Source organism: Rissa tridactyla, chromosome 1 (assembly GCF_028500815.1).
Source record: "Rissa tridactyla isolate bRisTri1 chromosome 1, bRisTri1.patW.cur.20221130, whole genome shotgun sequence".
Taxonomy (NCBI): Eukaryota; Metazoa; Chordata; class Aves; order Charadriiformes; family Laridae; genus Rissa; species Rissa tridactyla.
Window position 1 is genome coordinate 217,380,342 of NC_071466.1, and position 15,533 is coordinate 217,395,874.

At 49.7% G+C, this 15,533-nt stretch overlaps 1 protein-coding gene across 1 annotated transcript in view; it reads left to right on the forward strand.

Moving 5' to 3' along the window:
- LOC128910301 (collagen alpha-1(VII) chain-like) overlaps nt 1-15,533 on the forward strand; it is a 128,834-nt gene that overhangs the window by 71,831 nt on the left and 41,470 nt on the right. Inside the window, 14 exon segments of the mRNA XM_054203388.1 lie at nt 867-1,001; nt 1,906-2,028; nt 3,493-3,621; nt 3,896-4,012; nt 9,905-10,147; nt 11,151-11,186; nt 11,309-11,353; nt 11,936-11,980; nt 12,600-12,635; nt 12,993-13,028; nt 13,566-13,625; nt 14,199-14,324; nt 15,042-15,113; nt 15,275-15,310. Coding sequence (XP_054059363.1) covers nt 867-1,001; nt 1,906-2,028; nt 3,493-3,621; nt 3,896-4,012; nt 9,905-10,147; nt 11,151-11,186; nt 11,309-11,353; nt 11,936-11,980; nt 12,600-12,635; nt 12,993-13,028; nt 13,566-13,625; nt 14,199-14,324; nt 15,042-15,113; nt 15,275-15,310 — 1,239 coding nt within the window.

The following is a 15,533-nucleotide window of genomic DNA, read 5'->3' on the forward strand; positions in this document are numbered from 1 at the left end:
GTCCTTCTGACAAGGTGGTTGTAATTAAGCTTTTCCATCTATTCCCTCTGGCCTTCTGGAGGCGATGTGTGCTCCCCCAGGTCCTGCACCGGCACTCACAAGAAGGCAGGGTTATTGCATTTCCTTTTACAACTTACCACATATATTTAAATGCTTCTTGGACATCTCTTCTGCTGCTATGTTATGGGGTGGACCGTGGATTTGAGGCCCATGTGACATTGAGACTCGGCAAATACCTGTTCAGAGCTTGGTGCTGTCACCTGGGTTGGCTTGTACTTCACCACTGGGCTGCACAGCCAGCAAGAGGAGACCCACACAGCCCTCTGGGTGCTCCAGCCATGCTGTGTGTCCTGTTTAGCACAAAGTCCAGTTTGGGCTGTTCCTTAGCTCATAACACAAATAATAGTGAATAATCACTGTGCAATACAGCAGTGCTAGACTGGCAGCCTTCCTCTTCACTCTCAAGGTTGCCATCAGGCTCATGAAGTGTGATGAGGCTCAGGTTTTAATATCTACCAGGCAGATCCTTATAGCTGTGCTCATTACCTTCAGCTCCTTTCTGTAAGCTGTGGAGATATGACCGAGGGAGGTGAGGGACTGACTGATCTGGTCAAATATTTTAGGTCAAATGTTTTATTTAGGGTGGGGAAAGCCACCACGTAAGCACCATCAATCAGCTTCTAGATGCCCAAACTGTAGACACCCGTATTTAAATCAGCCGTTGGCTGTCGGGAGACATCGCTTCACCAGGTGCCCTGTGAACCCCACTAGAAATGCAGCTGTTGTTTTGGGGTGGCTGCACTTGCACTATTGTGTTTCATTAACGGGAGGGTGGCACTGGGCTTAATGGTCTCCACTGGTTGCAGCTGGCACTGCTGAAGGACCTCTCCAATGCACTCCTGCGGGACGGGCTGGATGAGCTGGTGCGGCAGCTGGGTGGCTTCAGAACCAGCAAGACCTCCAGGAGAAAGCAGGCAGCTCTGCATGCCACTGAGCATGGCGTGAGTATCATCATCTGTCATCCTTAGGGGACAGACAGACCTGGAAGGAAATGAGAGGGAGACAGAACGAATCATTGAAGGCTTCAGGGACACCTCTGTCATCAAGCAGGTTATGGTGACTTGCAGCCACTGTAAGAAATAGTTCAGCTGGAAGAGGCTAATGGCTCACACCAGGATCTTGGATCTTGGTTAAACCGATGGGTTTGCAAAGCACTCTTTTTTTCAGTGGAAATAAAGGAATCAGTCAACCCCTGTTGATGGAGGTAGCTAGAAGCCATCCTCCAAAGCCATCAGCCTCCTTGTGCTCCTTGAGGGCTGGGGGTTGTTGGAGTGGTGGGTGTGCAAGTGGAGCAAAGCAGCTGAAGGCATGAAAAGTGATTGTGAGGGTGGTCTCAAAAGCAAGAGGGATCCCAGGGAGGCAGGAATACCTTGGAAGCAAAGCTTGGAGTGGCCAGCAGGGAATTACTGACTACTTATAGAATCATCATAGAATGTGTTGGGTTGGAAGGGATGTCTAAAGGTCATCTAGTGCAACCCCCCTGCAGCGAGCAGGGACATCTTCAACTAGATCAGATTGCTCAGAGCCTCATCCAGCCTGGTCTTGAATGTCTCCAGGGATGGGGCCTCCCCCACCTCTCCGGGCAACATGGGCCAGTGTCTCACCACCCTCATGGTAAAGAACTTCTTCCTAATGTCTAATCTAAACCTGCCCTGCTCTAGCTTAAAACCATTGCCCCTCGTCACTCCATTCTGGTTCAGAAATGCCACCAGGTGGGACATAGCATGCTGGAGGGATGGAGCAGTGGGCAGAAGTAACCTGTCAGGATCCAGCTTATCACATGCGTGGAACCTGGGAGCTCAGGTTTGCCATCGCCACAACAACCCAATGTTTTTGATGTTTCAGGATTCACTGGTGTTCGATACTTCTCCTGACGCTGTGGCCAGCACCGAGGTGACAGAAGAGGCACAGAGCCTGGAGGTGGAGGCTCAGTTTAGGGTGCTGCCGATGTCTGAAGGACTCCTTAAGGTGAAAATAATCAGCAGAGCAGATGAAGTGTAGCTATGTAAATCTGTGCTCCTGTCTGTCTGGTCTGCTGCAGCAATGATGTTAAGAGATCGGACATCAAATGTGTACCGGCTGCCTGTGAGCTCCCAGTCCATGCTCCAGTGATGCCTTCTGCTGATCCTCATCCTCCTCTCCTTTCCACCCAACCACAACTCCTTCTTGTCTTCTGAGCAAAAAACCAGCACAGATTGGGCTGGTTTCAAGCCATCCCTGTGCTGGTTATCTGTTGAACTTGCCCGCAACGTCTCCTCATTTGGAGGCTGTAATCTAGGTGCATCTCTCTTGCCCCAGCAGGGATGGATCCAACCCCACTGTCAGGTTGGATTGAGATTGCCCAAGAGAGGAGTCTCTGCCATGACCCCACCGCCCTCGTGTGCTTGACAACCAAGCTAATTGCTAGAGATAATTTAGTCATCTGCATCCTCCACAATTGCAAGTAACAGATAGTTTGCGGTTATGGGAATTAGGAATTTATTAGAAATGTTAAGGCTTAATCTCCATACTGGACCCAAGTTCCAACATGGTACAGTACACCTCCAGGAATAACATCAGAGGGCTGTATTCAGGTCACCTTTCATAGCTCCTAGAGGAGTCATGGATCTTAATTTGCTCATACCAGACAGTCCTGATAAGGAATAGTCCAGGAAACAGTGCCTGCAGCTGCAGTGGGGCTTTTCTTGTCCTCTTTTTGGCAGCCAAGAAGTGACTCGCTCTCCATAAACTCTTGTTGGTCAGCAGTAGGAGATGTCTCTGACTGGAGCACAAAATCTGTGGGGATGTTTGGAGTCAACTCCTGATGATTTTGTCTTCCTCTGTGGTTGGTTCCCCAGTTGCTCAGGCACTTAGACAGGGTGAGACAGGCTTATCCCCTCTCAGCTCCGGGCTCCAGCTGTGATCTCAGGTGACACGTTGCTTTTCCAGATCATTGCAACCTGGATGATAGCATTTTAGGGGCTTGAGAGGGGATGAAGTGCTCACCAGTCGGTGTGTTTGCACCAAGAGACCCAAACTGGGTGTGTGCCAGCAACCCTGGGGCCAGCAAGGCTGAGATTTGGGGTACAGAGACACCAAAGCTGTTTCCGTTGGGCTTTGGGAGCCCAACCCAATCTGGCAGAAAGGCTTGGGGACCTCTCTGCTCATCTGGGCCAGCCTGTCCAGGTTGCCTAGGACTTAAACCAGCGAGTTGGGAGTGAAGGTGTCAAAGCAGCCCTCTGACACACCAGAGGTCCTTGCAGGCTGCCCCAGCCCTTCCTTTGGCACTTCCCAAGTAAGGAGCAAGAGAGGTCTTGGCCCCTTGGCTCTCCAGCCTTGTCTTGCTGTCTCTGAGCATGCTATTGAATAAATGGCAGTGTTGATTGATAAAGCAGCGTATTGCAGATGATGTCCTGACTTATGAAAAGCAGTAACTTTCTTTGGTCTCCACAGGGTCCCTCTGCTGGTGGTTCTGAACCTGAGTATCAGCCCCTGGGAAACCATCCTGAGTCCTTGGAGAAAACATCTGAGGAAAGAAGGAAGGACAGAGACTCAAGAGAGACAAACACTTCTCTTGGCAGTGTATGTAAATGCCTGTTTGGTGACTTTTAATTACTTTTCCATTTCCGCTTATTTAATAGATGCAAAGTGGTTACATTTCTCAAAGCTTGATCGGACAAATCCTTGTAATTCTGTGAGTTTTGCCCTATTCTACTGAAGTGAAAAAGCTAAGCTAGAGAAAGGGTAAGGATGTCTGCGTGAATCAGTGTCAGAACCCAGAAAAGGGTCTTGTTTTCCATCTTCCACTCTGGTAATTAGTAAGACTGTGTTGTCGCTCATCTACCACCCTCTGCAGAGCTTGGCTGTGCCCCCACCACGCCCAGAAGATGGTCTTCAAGGAAGCCAGTCCGTGGAGCTTCTCAGGTCCTTGGAGGACAGGGTGGAAGGACAACCACAGCAGGACACCAGCCATGTACGTCTTCTCACAGCAGAGCAGTGTGGAGATAAGTGATAGACTGGAAGGGACCGGGAGGTACATCTCTCACCCAGTGCTCTGAGTCCTGGGGCAGTTCCCCCCACATCCCTGGAGGACATCACTGCTTGGACATGGGACCTAGGCGGGAGGCTGATGGCCAACCTTGTCCTCTGCATACAGGCAGGAAAATGAGAACCCCCCAGTGCCCTTGGCAAATGTTTTGTTGGTTAATTACCCACTTTTGGGGGAAAAAAAAAAAAAAAAAGGGGAAATCTCTTTCTAATCTGAATCCATCTGACCTCAGCATCATTTGGGGTCTGGTTATTTGTATAGACAGTGATTCTCAATACTTTTTAAAATCAGACTTGTAATACTCCAGGGACAGTGCAGACCCCAGACAGCGAATTTAAGATATGCCCCCCACAAGATATTTCATTTTCCTTTTTACATTTCAAAGATGTTTCAGAATAGTCCACAGACCCTCAGGTTTCCCTGCACAGCGTTAGTCTTTTAGACCCTGGTATGCATCCTCCAGAGCCCAGCTCCGGACTGCAGAGTCTGACTCCCTAAAAGAGGAGGACTTGGGGTTCTGAGCAGGTATCTGGGGACTTCCTGCTTTTTAAGGACTCGCCAACAAGAGCAAATTGTAATTTAATGAGCCTTTGGTGATTGTCATTGTAATTTAATGAGCCAAGGTGATTGTCCCAGAGGAAACTTCACCCAGACGCGGGGTGACTCGCCTTACCTCTTCCTTCAACCTCTGCCTCTTAAAAAGTGGAAGTGGTTTGTTCTGTGCTTCAGCTGAAGGACGGTAGCAAAGTAGAGGTTTCTTTCACAGCCAGGAGTTAGAACTGCTTTACAAGCACATGTGCACGTATCCTCTAAAACACTTTATATCATTTTCATCAAAGTTGGAGGGTGCATCCAGGCTGGGAGCAGCAGTTATCACAGCTCAGCTGATGGGCAATAAGTTGTGGCGTTGCTGCGGTGTGGTTGTCTGAGCCCAAACGTCCCATTTCACTCTTTTGTTTTTTCTGCCCTCCTGGGCATTTCATTTTCTTCTGAGAGCCCAAACTATGCTCCACTGCCACATACCAAACCCAGCACCCTCCAGTTCGAACACCATTGTAACCAGAATTCCACAGTCCAGCCCAGCTGGGAGACCCTACGCCAACACCACGCATCGAGTGACACCAACCCCGGTGATGGAGAGAGGGAAAATACATTCACCCAGTGCTCTTCTAACACCTTTGGATACAGATGTGCTCCTGTGTGTTGAAGGGAATGCTCTTTTTGAAAATACTTGGAGACAGGACGGCCACGGCCTTAGAAAGTGAAACAAAAAAAATAATAATCCCTTGGATGTTTGCTTGCAGCTACAGGCACAATTACTGCTAGGGACAGCATTAGCAAGGATATTTCTAGGAATAGAAGCTCAAAGACCCTCTTGGAGAAAATCTCACTCTGATTTAGGTAGTCTGCTGAACACTTGCTTCTGCTCCCACCGCTTTACCCGTCTCCTGGCTGGCTCTGCAAATTAACACCACGCTGAATCACGAAGCTGGAACAACCTTTGTTGCAGCAGCCACGAGAGGGCTCACGGCACAAACACACATACACAAACACACGCACATGTGTATGTGTGTAAGCTGCAGCTCTGGAGACCATGGCTTGTGCAATGAGCATCCATCAGCTTTGGTTTTCCTCCTGGATGCACTGTTTCCCTTTATGGGGCCATGGTTAAATTGGAGAGAGAGCTGGAAGCACAGAGGATGGAGCCCAAACCCCCTCAATTCTTGTGGGACTGGGCTGCAGGACGCTGGCTGAGGTGGGAGCTTCTTGATGTCCTGTTCTTGAAAGCAAGTAGAAATCAGTCCCAATGGACCTGCACCCGGAGACCATGAAAGTGGGGGAAGTCCCGAATCTGTGGCTCCATTTGAGCCACGCTCAATGCTCTTTGTAAGCAGATTCCTCGAGGCTTCACACATGTCCCTGTGTGGAGTCATTTAATAAATCAACCCCACCGTAGACATCTTCTTCCTTGATGAAGTGGGAGTGAGCCCTGTTTGTTCGGTGTCTGTGAGCTAAGTGTATCCGTCTGCCTGGACACTGTGGTCATGGCACCAGGAAGGAAAAGGGACCATATGGCCATGCCAAATGTGACATTTGGGCAAAAGAAGAGTTGTTCTCATTCAACAGGGGCGTAAAAATTCATAGAATCATAGAATGTTTAGAACTGGAAGGAACCTTAAAGATCATCCAGTGCCACCCCCTGCCCTGGGCAGGGACACCTCCCACCAGACCAGGTTGCTCCAAGCCCCGTCCAACCTGGCCTTGAACCCCTCCAGGGATGGGGCAGCCACAGCTTCTCTGGGCAACCTGGCCCAGGGGCTCACCACCCTCACAGCAAAGGATTTCTTCCCAATATCTCATCTCAATCTCCCCTCTTTCAGTGTAAAACCCTTCCCCCTCGTCCCGTGGCTCCCCTCCCTGATCCAGAGTCCCTCCCCAGCTTTCCTGGAGCCCCTTTAGGGACTGGAAGGGGCTGGAAGGTCTCCCCGCAGCCTTCTCTTCTCCAGGCTGAACCCCCCCAGCTCTCTCAGCCTGTCCCCACAGCAGAGGGGCTCCAGCCCTCCCAGCGTCTCCGGGGCCTCCTCTGGACTCACTCCAACAGTTCCAAGTCCATTAAATTAATTAATTTAATCCCTGCATCCCAAGGACCAAAAGCAATATCTGCCTTCTGTTTGGGATGCCACTTTTTTTTTTTAAGCCCCATGGGAGGTGCAGAGCAGAGCCACAAAAGCTGACTCACAGGTGGCTGTAGGCTCATTTATCATGAGACATCTAAGAATGGACATTTTTTAGCCAAACTCAAGGTGCCTGAGCTGGCTTGATTTCTGCATGAAAGATTTTTCGCAGGAAGGAGGTGCCGAATATTAAAGGGCTCTTTAATCTTGCAGTGAAAGGCAGGAGGAGAGCCGGAGGGAGGAAAGAGAAGACTTATAATTCAAATGGGAAATCAGAGCTCAAGCTGATTAACCCCAGGAGCAGGCTGTATGGAGATGGGACAAGGCAGCCATTCCCCGCCTGTCACTGTCTGAGTTATCAGGAGCAGAGCACAGGAGGTTCTGGGGGGGATATTTTGCACTCTGGGTTTATAGAGATGATCTTCTGCCCTCCTGGGGCTGATGTTCAAGAGTCCTATGGATTAGCATGTGCAATACGACAGCAATGCTGCTTCTAGCATCCATGCTGGTTCAAGATCAGACTGGATGAGGCTTTGAGCAGCCTGGTCTGGTGGGAGGTGTCCCTGCCCAGGGGAGGGGGGTTGGAACTAGTTGATCTTTAAGGTCTGTTCCAACCTGAGCCGTTCTATGATTCTATGATCTAGGTGTTTGGCAATAATCATGAGTGTAATCCTGCAGCCCAGCATTGCCAACCACCTTCTTCTGAATCCCAGCCCGGAGGATGCCCCATCAAATGAAGAGTTATTTGAAAGATGGGCAGATAGCATCACCCTTCCTGCTCTCGTGTCCGGTGAGCCCCATTTTGGTAGTGGCATGTGTAAAAGTGGAATAGATGCCACTAGGGCACTATGGCACCCGCACCCCAAGGGCGTTTTCCTCGGTTTTCCTTCTCAGGAGGAGGAAAAAGTGCGGTCCAAAGGCAGGGAAAGAGCAGCAGCCCCTCTCTCCCTGCAGCTCCTGCGTCCTCTCATCCCTGGTGGCTCCTGCAGCCGAGCTGAACTCACCCGGGGGCGATGCAAAGGGAGCGAAATAGAGCCGGCTGTTTTCCAGTCAGCAGCAGCGGTAATCACAAATTTTACCTGTTAAAAGGTTCACGGGGCCCTGGAGAGAAGCAGCCCATAATAGCCCAAGAGCTTCATCTCAGAGGTGCAATTTCTGGCTGGCAGGAGTTAATGGGGGAAGCAAATTAGCGGATATAAAGAGGCAGGATGAGCCCAGGTACACATGCCCGTGCAAGAAGCGGTGGCCGGTTGCTCTTTCTGTTGATGAGCCACTTCTTCGGTGTTACGGGGCTGTAACAGCCAATTCCTGCCTCCTCCATCTCCCAGCTCCCCTGCAGTTAAGTTTACTCATTTTCAGAGTTAATCCAGGCCCCTGGTTGTCTCAGTGTGGATAAACCCATAGTCACTTAAATTTCCTATCTGATATCTCCTGGGCCTTTTCTATTTCTCTCTTTCCTGTACCTCTTTCTTTGCAGGAATATTTTTTTACTCCCCCTTTTATTGCCATTTTTCCCTTTCCTGTCCTAACTTTATCAATTCCTTTCCTCCTTTTCTTCCTTATCTCTTTTCCTTTCTTTTTCACATTGCCACCTGCCCTCAGTAAATCATTCCTTTAGAAAGCAGCAGCCTCTCTACTTTTCTTTGAGGTGCCTTATTGCTGGCGTCTCGGAGCACGAAACTGCTAAAATTGCGGAGGAATTACAGATTGAAGGAGAGTTATTACCCCCTGCAATTTCCCACCGCCCCAGTAAATGGCAGCTTTATGAGATCGCATGCATACGGGTCGCCTTCCAAACCTCGCCGAGGTCTCGGCAACCCATGGGCTTGCCTCGAGTGATGCTATTCGCACGTCTGCGAGTCGAACGTGGACCTGTGCTAAAGAGCCGAAGTGTTTTATAGCCATTCTGCATGCAGATGAGCTGTGACGCGGGGCAGGATGGACGGAAACATCCACGCGGTCTCACCTGATGGTGCCATCTGAGCCACCCAGGTCACCTCTGCGTAAGCCTGGGAGATGTTTCTCTGGCTTGTCCCACAAAACCCACCCGAGGTGGACACTCCTCCGAGCAATCTGTTCTTTTATTCTTTTATTCCTCATTCTGTCATCCTCGCTTTCCTTCAGTAAAGAATTTCAATTTTAATTGGACCAAAATAATTTATTTATTTTTTCCCTTACGCATTTTGGTGAGTCAGAAACTTCCTGGGTTCATTAGCCGCTGGGCGAAATCATCGTCTGGTTGGTTAAAACCCAGCAAAAAAGGACTATCATCCCTGCAAACCTGACAGCATAGTGTCCAGGGCTGGATGAACCGGCATTTCTTGGAAATACTTTATTTAGGATTTACTTTCCCTTAACTTTAACCATCTAAAAGTCTTGACACATACTTGTAGGTGAAATTAATTGAGATGAACACAGGCCTTTGTTTCTGCAACAAAAAAAATGTGGGAATAGTGCTAAATAACCGCACCCCATCCTGATTTTTCCCTCTCCTTCATGTGCTCCTGCAGGTCTCAGGGTTGGCATTTGGGTGCAAGGAGGTTCCTAGCTTTCTTTCGTTATAAATAAATTCACTGCTTTTTTGCTTTCATATCGAAATAGTCACCAAAGCTACACTGCCGTGCGTCCACTGTGCGGTTCAGGGAATAATTGCTGTCCACTGAGATATCCAAGAGCCAGGAATAGTATAATTTCTACAACAGCAATTAGATAATTTACCATTGCTAATATGGAAAAGAACAAACAATTTATGAGCCAGGCCAGTAACTGTTTGTACAAGCTTTACTGCGTGTGCCTTAAATATATATTGGCCAAACTCATGAGCTCTGCAAATATCACCAAGTGTCAGATTAACGTGTAGTCATTAATAGGCATTAATAGCTGCCTTATTCCAATCGGACACACTGGGTACGTTAATCACGTAGCAGGTGTGTGACTCAGGCATGGCCGGTGCAGGGCGGCATTTAAAGTTCAAAGTTGCAATAGTTTAGGTGGGTTTGATTTCTTTGAAATGGCAGTAAATTAATTGCACAGTGCTAAATAATATATGTATTATAGTATATTATTATTATACCTCGTCATCATCAGTAGTAGTAGTAGTTAATATTAGGTGCTCAGCAGGATGCTGTTTCCCTTCCCACAGGAAAATGTGAATTTAGACGACGGCTCTGCGCTCCCAAGGCACGTTAGAGCCCAGAGATCAGCTGAGGACCAGAGACACGTGGTAAAGACCCCGTTTCACCGCGGCAGCTTCGGGATGGCCTGTGCGCAAGAGCAGAGCCATCGGTGTGACCCAGGAGGAAGCGGTGACCCTTCCTCGTTGGTTCCATCACAGGTTCACCCCCCCGGTGCCCCTGGAGCTTGGAAATCCCCGTCGGGATCCACGGTGAGTGAAGACCCCATACAAGGGTGTCTTCAAACACAGGGACGCAAGGGGAACCCCCCTTGCCTCCTCTCACTTGTGCAAAATCATGATAAATGTAGAGGGGGGCAGTATGAAAGGTTAGTGATAAATATTAATAAATAAAGCAAGAAACAGATGCAGAAGACGCTGTTTTTCTTGGCAGAGCAGATTGTTCTCCCTTGTATCTGGCAAGGGAAATGTGCTGCTCGGAAAAGAGAAGTGGGAAAAATCAAACTTAATCAACGAGGGAACATAATAACCTGGTTCGTGGGGAAAGCAGCGTAACTGAAGGGTGTTTTGTGTCCTGAGAATATAGATGATATTTGTATGTGCATGTAAATGTGTAAATATATCTGTGTATTTATAATCACAAACATCTCTGACACACTTGCACAACTACATTGTCAACTTTAACACACTACGCCAGAAATGGAAAGTGCAAAGAGTTGATTTTTACAAAATTTAAGAGAGAAAGATCTATTTCCAGGAGTTAGGGATGAAAAATTCTGAACAAGTGATTTCCCCAAAGCCTGAATGAATTTCTTTGAAAGTGGTGAGTGACCCTCGCCCTTTGTTCCCAGGAGGGATGGCAGCACTGAGCTGAGCTCACCCACACCTTGAGATCATAGCCCTCTTTAACGGGTTAAGGTGGGAACTCTGTCCCATTGCCAAAATCCCCCTACTGAGGCATTTCTTGGTTCACAAACCCTGGCAGCCCGTATGCAATGGGCAGCACCAGCTCTCAGATGTCCCATCTGAGCTGGAGCAGATCAGAAGGAGCCTGGAGGCCACCCCATACCCAACCAGGAGCCCTTCAATGGGGTTCTTCTGATCCCCGGTAACACACGGCTTCCCTGTGAGATGTCTCCAGCCTCCCCCTTTGCTGCCTAACATCTCGCTCCTCAGAGATGTCTTTTACATGGCTCAAGGCCAAAAAGTTTCTCCAACTGCTCTCACACTTTCCTCTTTTCTTTCTCGATTCAAGGCATACCCAGGCCCTCATCACCTGAGGAGAATTAAGGTACAGCGTTCATGTTGTACTCCTCTTATCGCAGCTGCACGCGGTGAGGATGCAGCTGGTCCTTTTTCCCATCATGCTGTATCCCAGCCCCACTCCGTACATGCATTTTTTTTTTCTTATAGAAGGAGGAAACTGGTCCAGCAGATCTGCCCTTCCATGGCCAAAAGGTCAGTGTTTCACCTTTTAATGCAGATACCCAACAGCACCTGGGGGGAGCCAGGGCAGTGATCCGTGTCCCAGAGCAATCTCGTTTGGAGGCTGAGGAATCATGGGTGAAAATTGACCAGGCCAGAAGGTTCAAGAGACAATAATCAACAGTTTTGGCCATTGGTAACAAACAGAGATTCCAGGCTTCAACCTTTTGCAGCTGATCCAAACAAGGTTTTTAAGTTTTGGGGATCCTCAATAGTTTCATCCTCTGTGGACTTCTCCTGTTTCCCTCAAGCTCATGGCATCCTTTAACATCCGCAGTGTCCTGGGTCAGGGAGACCCTCAGCTTACCACTCATATCTGGCCCTTACTCTCAATTTATGTTTTCTCTCTCTGCATTTCCACTGCACAGGATAGAAGGGACAGGGTCCCAGTCTGCTCTGGGAACACGAGTGGTGGAAATGAGGGGTTCCTCCACAGATGTTTGCCAAAAGCTAATGTGGGAACAATGGCAGCACCCCCCTAGTCCAAAGAGGAACGGAAAAATTCCTCATGGGAATGCTCATTTGCAATTGAAGGGGTTGACTGTTGTTTTCCAGGGAGAAATGGGAGCTCCAGGAGTCCGTGGAGACAAAGGAGAAAAGGTGATATTGCTTTTCTGGCCTGAGCCTCTGAGACCAGGAGAAGGCTCTTTGTGCTAAGAGGGTCTGGAAGGGGAGAGGCAGCTGGGGACGTGCTGGAGGAGAGGACATTCAGGGTCTATGGGAGACTGTGGCAATGAAATTGGGATTGCCCCATTCCCACCTTTACCCCTGAACCTGGGATTCCCTCCCTTCCAGCAATGCTAACATGCATCTGCCATGCACTCAGGAGTAAATAGAAAAATTCAGGGGGTTTTCCTGATGTTCATCTTCTGCTGGGCCAGTGAATTGAACCAGGTGACAGACGAGCAAAAGCCAGCCCTGGCACAAGGACAGGGATGGAAGAAGGGCCACACAAAACACCATTTCATGAACTCTTTTGGCCGTAAAGGCTTATAGGGACCAAGTGGCAGTTCCGAGGTGGTGGGACCCAGATATTCAGGAGAAAGGCAGAGAAGACAAGGTGTGGTGGTTAAAAAGCACAGCCCGATGGGGACGGGGTACTTTGCATGGGCTACTATTTATACAGCCGTGTGGTGCAGCATCCTGGGGACACAGGCATGGGAAGGGAAGGAGGGAGAGAGAGGAGGTGGCTGGAAGGTGGATGGTTTTTGTCTTGCAGGGGCAGCCTGGGGAGATGGGGGAACCTGGAGAAAAGGTGAGCTGTGGAGTCCGTATCGGCAGCTGGAGCAGGACAGCGTTACCAGCTAAGTGGCCCAAATCCAGCACTGGAGATTGCCATGGGAAGGTCAAAATCTACTGGGTCAGCGCAGTACTCCATCTCCTTCCTGGGAGCAGTGTGGCCCTGTGGTAGGGCATTTGGCTCTTAACCGGTCACGTAGCCACTGCCCACCTCCTCTGGGGAAAAGAGGTGGAGGACAGAGGGGCCAGTTGCTCCATGCTGACGCAGGCTACGAGCACAAATGGAAACCTTTGCTCTTGCTCAGGGTTGCACTGAGGTGGTATTTCATATGACTTTTTGCACAGTCTTGGTAACTCTCTCTCTATTTCACAGGGCAGCAAAGGAGACAGAGGTGAAAATGGTCAAAAGGTAAAGAAAAACGTTGGTACCACAGTCGGGGGTGTCTCCTCTTACACAGTGAGAGCTTGCCTCCTGCTCTCCCTCCTCCTTTTGCCATATCTAACCTCCCCATCTCAGGGGGAAGTGTCCAGGTAACCTCCTGAGATATGGGATCAGTGTGGCCACTCACTTGCTGGGGACCCAGCATCCCCCTCTTGACTGGGGAAGAACTCCAGATGGCTCACACAGACAGGACACCCACATTACAAATGAGTAATGTCAGAATATGTGAGTCCCCTGACGCCATCTCCTGCAACAAAACTCCCTCTCTTCTAAAGCTGTTTAAATGCTCTCAGCAGCTTTGTCTCCCCAGGTCAGATAAGAATTCCCACCATCTAGACGAGAGGGGATGGTCAGTGAGGGCTCTGTAGAAACCCTCAATGTAGGATCTAGCTCTGAGGGACTTCAGCTGGGTGCCCAAGGAGCAGCATGAAGCAAGCTCTCATTTTGATGACTCCACAGTGGAAGGAGTGATCTTGGTTTTTCCCGACCTCCTTCTCTTCACAGGGAGAACCAGGAATCGGGTTCAGAGGCCCTGTTGGTCAGGCTGGGCCACCTGGATTTAAGGTAAGCCTTTCTTCTCTTCTAGGTAGGACCTCACTTGTTTTGTCTGGGGCTTGCTCTTTGTAGTCCTTGCTGATCTTTCCACTGCTGGGTGTAGAGCACAGAGCTCGTGGGAACTGCACCAAAACCAGTCCCAGCCCTGGAAGGCAGGGACACCATCACATGGGTATGGGACAGAGACAGTGCTCTGTGTCCTCCAAAGGGCCATTTCAAAGCAGGTGGGGTCCAGAGGATAAATGTGGCTGTGAAAAAATCCAGGGAATTGTGGTCTCAGCAGAGATGCATTTCTGCAATGCCTTGGGCCATTGCAGGTCTGCAGGGTTTGAATTCACTGCAGAGCTCTGAAGGTCTGCAGGTAAGGGCTCCTCACTTAGAAAGCCATGGTACAACCCTTTCTGCAGCCCTAGGATGTCTCTTATGGACCTGGGCTGCAGGGGGTGGCCCAAATTCTGTGTTGTCATCACGTGAATTCAAGGATATACCCCAGGCTTTCTCCAAGACCTTTTGGGGGGGCAGGAAACAGGGTGGACAGTTAATCCCACGTAAGAGCCAAATTCCTTCTGATTCACTCAACAGGGCGAGCCAGGGGCCCCAGGACCTCCAGGAGCTCAGGGCATCCAGGGCATTCGTGGCAACGCTGGCACCCCTGGGTCACAGGGGGACAGAGGGGCTCCAGGTCTGCCTGGGATGCCAGGACAGAAGGTAGGTGGTGTGTGGTGAGGGGACTGCATGTGTTGTTTTAGCCACCTCAAGGGGAGAACAACGATGGTCATACTAAAACTGTCTACAGCGTGTGTCTGCTGTGGGTCAAGACCCCACCTATGCAGGTCCCCAGACCCTGAGCCTATACATAGTCAGTGAAGAGAAGCAGGAACAAAGCCTGGTTGCAAAAGGAGAAGTAACAGCTTTTATTAGACCAACTGATGTAGTTGGGGAAAAAACAGGCCAAGAGGTTTGGTGCAGGAGGATGTCCTTCAAGTTAAAAAAAAAAAAGCAGTGGAGCTCCAAGCAAGGTGGGGACCTGTTGTTTTTCTTTTAAATTTAGTGACGTGACTTGATGAGATGACTGGGAAGAAAGGGGTCACAATAGCACAGGGGATGTGAACAAGGGGCTTGAGGGTCATTAGTCTTTGGGAACGGAGGGTGCAATGCACAAGTCTTATTGCAAGGACATAGAGGCTTAGCTGGCGGTGGGATGGGGGACAGAAATGTGCCTAAACCCAGGGTCTCGGTGTAGCTGGAGTCCCTTTTCCCCAACAAGAAGAGGCCCACATGGAGAGCACCCCAGTGGCTATTCCTCCTGATTGCAGCCAGTGCAGGGAAAACCTAGGGCCACCAACTCCCACTTTCTGGCTGGGTGGGGGAAAGCAGGACATTTCCATCAGGGTGTTCTCCCCCTTAAAGAATTTTGTTTTCAAGGGGGAGCGTGGGAAGAGAGGACGGAATGGATTTGCTGGGCCCTCAGGACCATCAGGATCCCCAGGAAAAGAGGTGACTTTTGTACATCACCCCAGTGTCTTTTGATCATTTGAGAGAGGCTGAGGCCCGGGTACCTGGGCTGGGTGTGCTTTCACCCTCTTGGAGCACTGGGAGACCATGAAGGATGTGCTAAGCAAAGTTCTCCCTTTTGTTTTGTTTTCCTCACCCTACAGGGGATTTCTGGGACACCCGGACCCAAAGGCAACAAGGTCAGTGCCAACCAGCCAGGTAGGTCACAAGTAGCTGAGATCCTGGAGTGGCAATGGGACAGCCCACCGCCCTCCCCTGGGCTCCTTATCTCTGACCCAACGCAGCCACTTCATCCCTCTTCCACCCTCATGCCCTTCCTCCCCATGGTTGCTGGAGCATTCTCCAGAGAGACCAGCAGAAAGTCAATGGAAGTGAGTCTCCTGACTCTTTCTGTGACATTTA